General features: G+C 48.3%; 1 protein-coding gene across 1 annotated transcript in view; it reads right to left on the bottom strand.

The window, feature by feature from the left end:
• Positions 1-876: 876 nt before the first annotated feature.
• LOC110391361 (IgGFc-binding protein-like) overlaps positions 877-2076 on the bottom strand; it is a gene marked incomplete in the record, with an annotated part of 26009 nt that continues 24809 nt past the window's right edge. Inside the window, 2 exon segments of the mRNA XM_021383190.1 lie at positions 877-1197; positions 1367-1653. Of these exon segments, the coding sequence (XP_021238865.1) occupies positions 1191-1197; positions 1367-1653 (294 nt within the window).

Here is a 2076-nt window from a genome sequence, read left to right as displayed (position 1 = left end):
CTCTAGACCCCAAAAATGTGGGTTTTGCTCAATGTCATCGTGTTTTATGGGGTTCATTCTCTCCACATCTATAGGAAGAACATTCTGTAGACCCCAAAATATGGGTTTTGCTCAATGCCATTTTGTTTTATAGGACTAATTCTGTCCACATCTATAGGAAAAGCTTTCTGTAGACCCCAAAATGTGAGTTTTGCTCAATTCTGTCATGTTTTATGGGGTTTATTCTATCTATGTGAATGGGAGATGCATGTAATTCCTCAAATGTAAGCTTTTCTCAATGTCATCATGCTTTTATGGGGCTAATTCCATCCATGTGTGTAGGAGAAATGCTTCATAGCCACCAGGATTGGCCCTATAGCCAATGGGATTGGCCCTATAGCCACCAGGATTTGGCCCTATAGCCAATGGGATTGGCCCTGTAGCCACAAGGACTTTGCCCTGTAGCCAATGGGATTGGCCCTATAGCCACCAGGATTTTGCCCTATGCCATTCCTTGCCTCCATGATTCTACAGCCAACGAGTTTCCCCTACAGCCAAAAAGATTGACCCTACACTATTCTTTGATTCTAGTACCTATAGCCACCAGGACTGGCCCCATAGCCACCAAGATCGGCCCTATAGTCATCAAGATTGGCCCCATAGCCACCAAGATAGGCCCTATAGCCATCAAGATTGGCCCCATAGCCACCAAGATCAGCCCTATAGCCACCAAGATTGGCCCTACACTACTCTTTAATTTTATGATTCAACAAAATCACCCTAAATTCAGCCAGATCTCCCCATATTCCACCAGGTTGCCCTATACTCAACAAGACCACCCTATGGATATAAGAGATCGATCTCTATTTGGCAAAACCACCTAGTTTTTTTTGTTTTTTTTTGCAAAATCACCTTGTATTTGGCAAAATCCTCTAACATCTGGCAAAATACCCTGATATTTGACAAAATCCCCCGATATTTGGCAAGATTTTTCTCTCTTTTTCCCAGTGAAATGGCCGTTCACACAAATCACTCCATTTTCTTCTCTTCCACCCTTGCCATCTCACAGGGACAAAGCGCTGGGCCGAGCAGCCGAAAACCCCAATTATCCGGGGAACTCGTTAAGAAGAATGACACGAAGCCTCATCCAACCAGTGCAACAGCGAAGAACATTCACTCACCGGAATAATCATCTCCTTTGGTTTTGTGTGTCAATCGCTGTGGATGAAACCAGAGAAGATGGAGAAGTCCTTTCCCATTGCCATCTCGCCCAACCCCTCGCCGTCCCATGGGTCTTGTTCCCTACCCCATTCGCTCACCCGAGGGTTAAAAAAATACATACAAATCAGCCCATATTTTTGGGGGGGGATTCTTCAGGTTGACTCACCATCCCGTAAAATCCTTGGCTTTCCAGGCGTCGACGACCTCGGCGATGCTCTCGGCCACGCGGCCATTGGGCAACCTCAGGTCGTCCCCCGTGTCCCCGTTGAAGTTGCCGCAGGGGGCACAGAGGCGGTTGACCAGGGTGGCCCTCGCGGTCAACGTCACCTCCCCAGCGGGACCGAAGAGCACCTCCAACCCCGACACGTGGGAAATGGTGATGTTCCCCGCCGCCGCGTCCAGGGAAATGGCGTCGGACACCGTGGCCGGGAGGCGGGTGAAGAGTCCGTTCACCTGAGTTGGTGCAAAATGGTGGAAATCAGTCCAAAAAAAAAAAAAAGAAAGCCGACCCCAAACCGCCTCATGAAGTCATTCAGCAAAATGTCTTGGGCCGTGGCATGACCATGCATGTGAACATAGGTATTACCGTATTTTGCCCCCAAAACTGCACTGGGGGAACTTCTTTCCTTCCAACCAGCTCAACCTTGATGTCTTCAAGCTGTGTCCTAAAAGGAGACCTTCTACCTCCGACCCAAAAGGAGAACTTCAGCCTCTCAGTTGGAAGGGTCCTCAATCTCTACCCCAATGGAAACCTTCAACTTCTGTCCCAAAAGGAGTTCTTCAACCAGTGTCCCCAAAATGAGACCTTCAACCTCTCAGTTGGAAGGGTCTTCAACCTCTACCCCAAAGGAGATCTTCAACCTCAGCTCCAAAAGA

Source organism: Numida meleagris, unplaced genomic scaffold (assembly GCF_002078875.1).
Source record: "Numida meleagris isolate 19003 breed g44 Domestic line unplaced genomic scaffold, NumMel1.0 unplaced_Scaffold354, whole genome shotgun sequence".
NCBI classification, from domain to species: domain Eukaryota; kingdom Metazoa; phylum Chordata; class Aves; order Galliformes; family Numididae; genus Numida; species Numida meleagris.
This window is presented reverse-complemented; position numbering and strand designations above follow the sequence as displayed.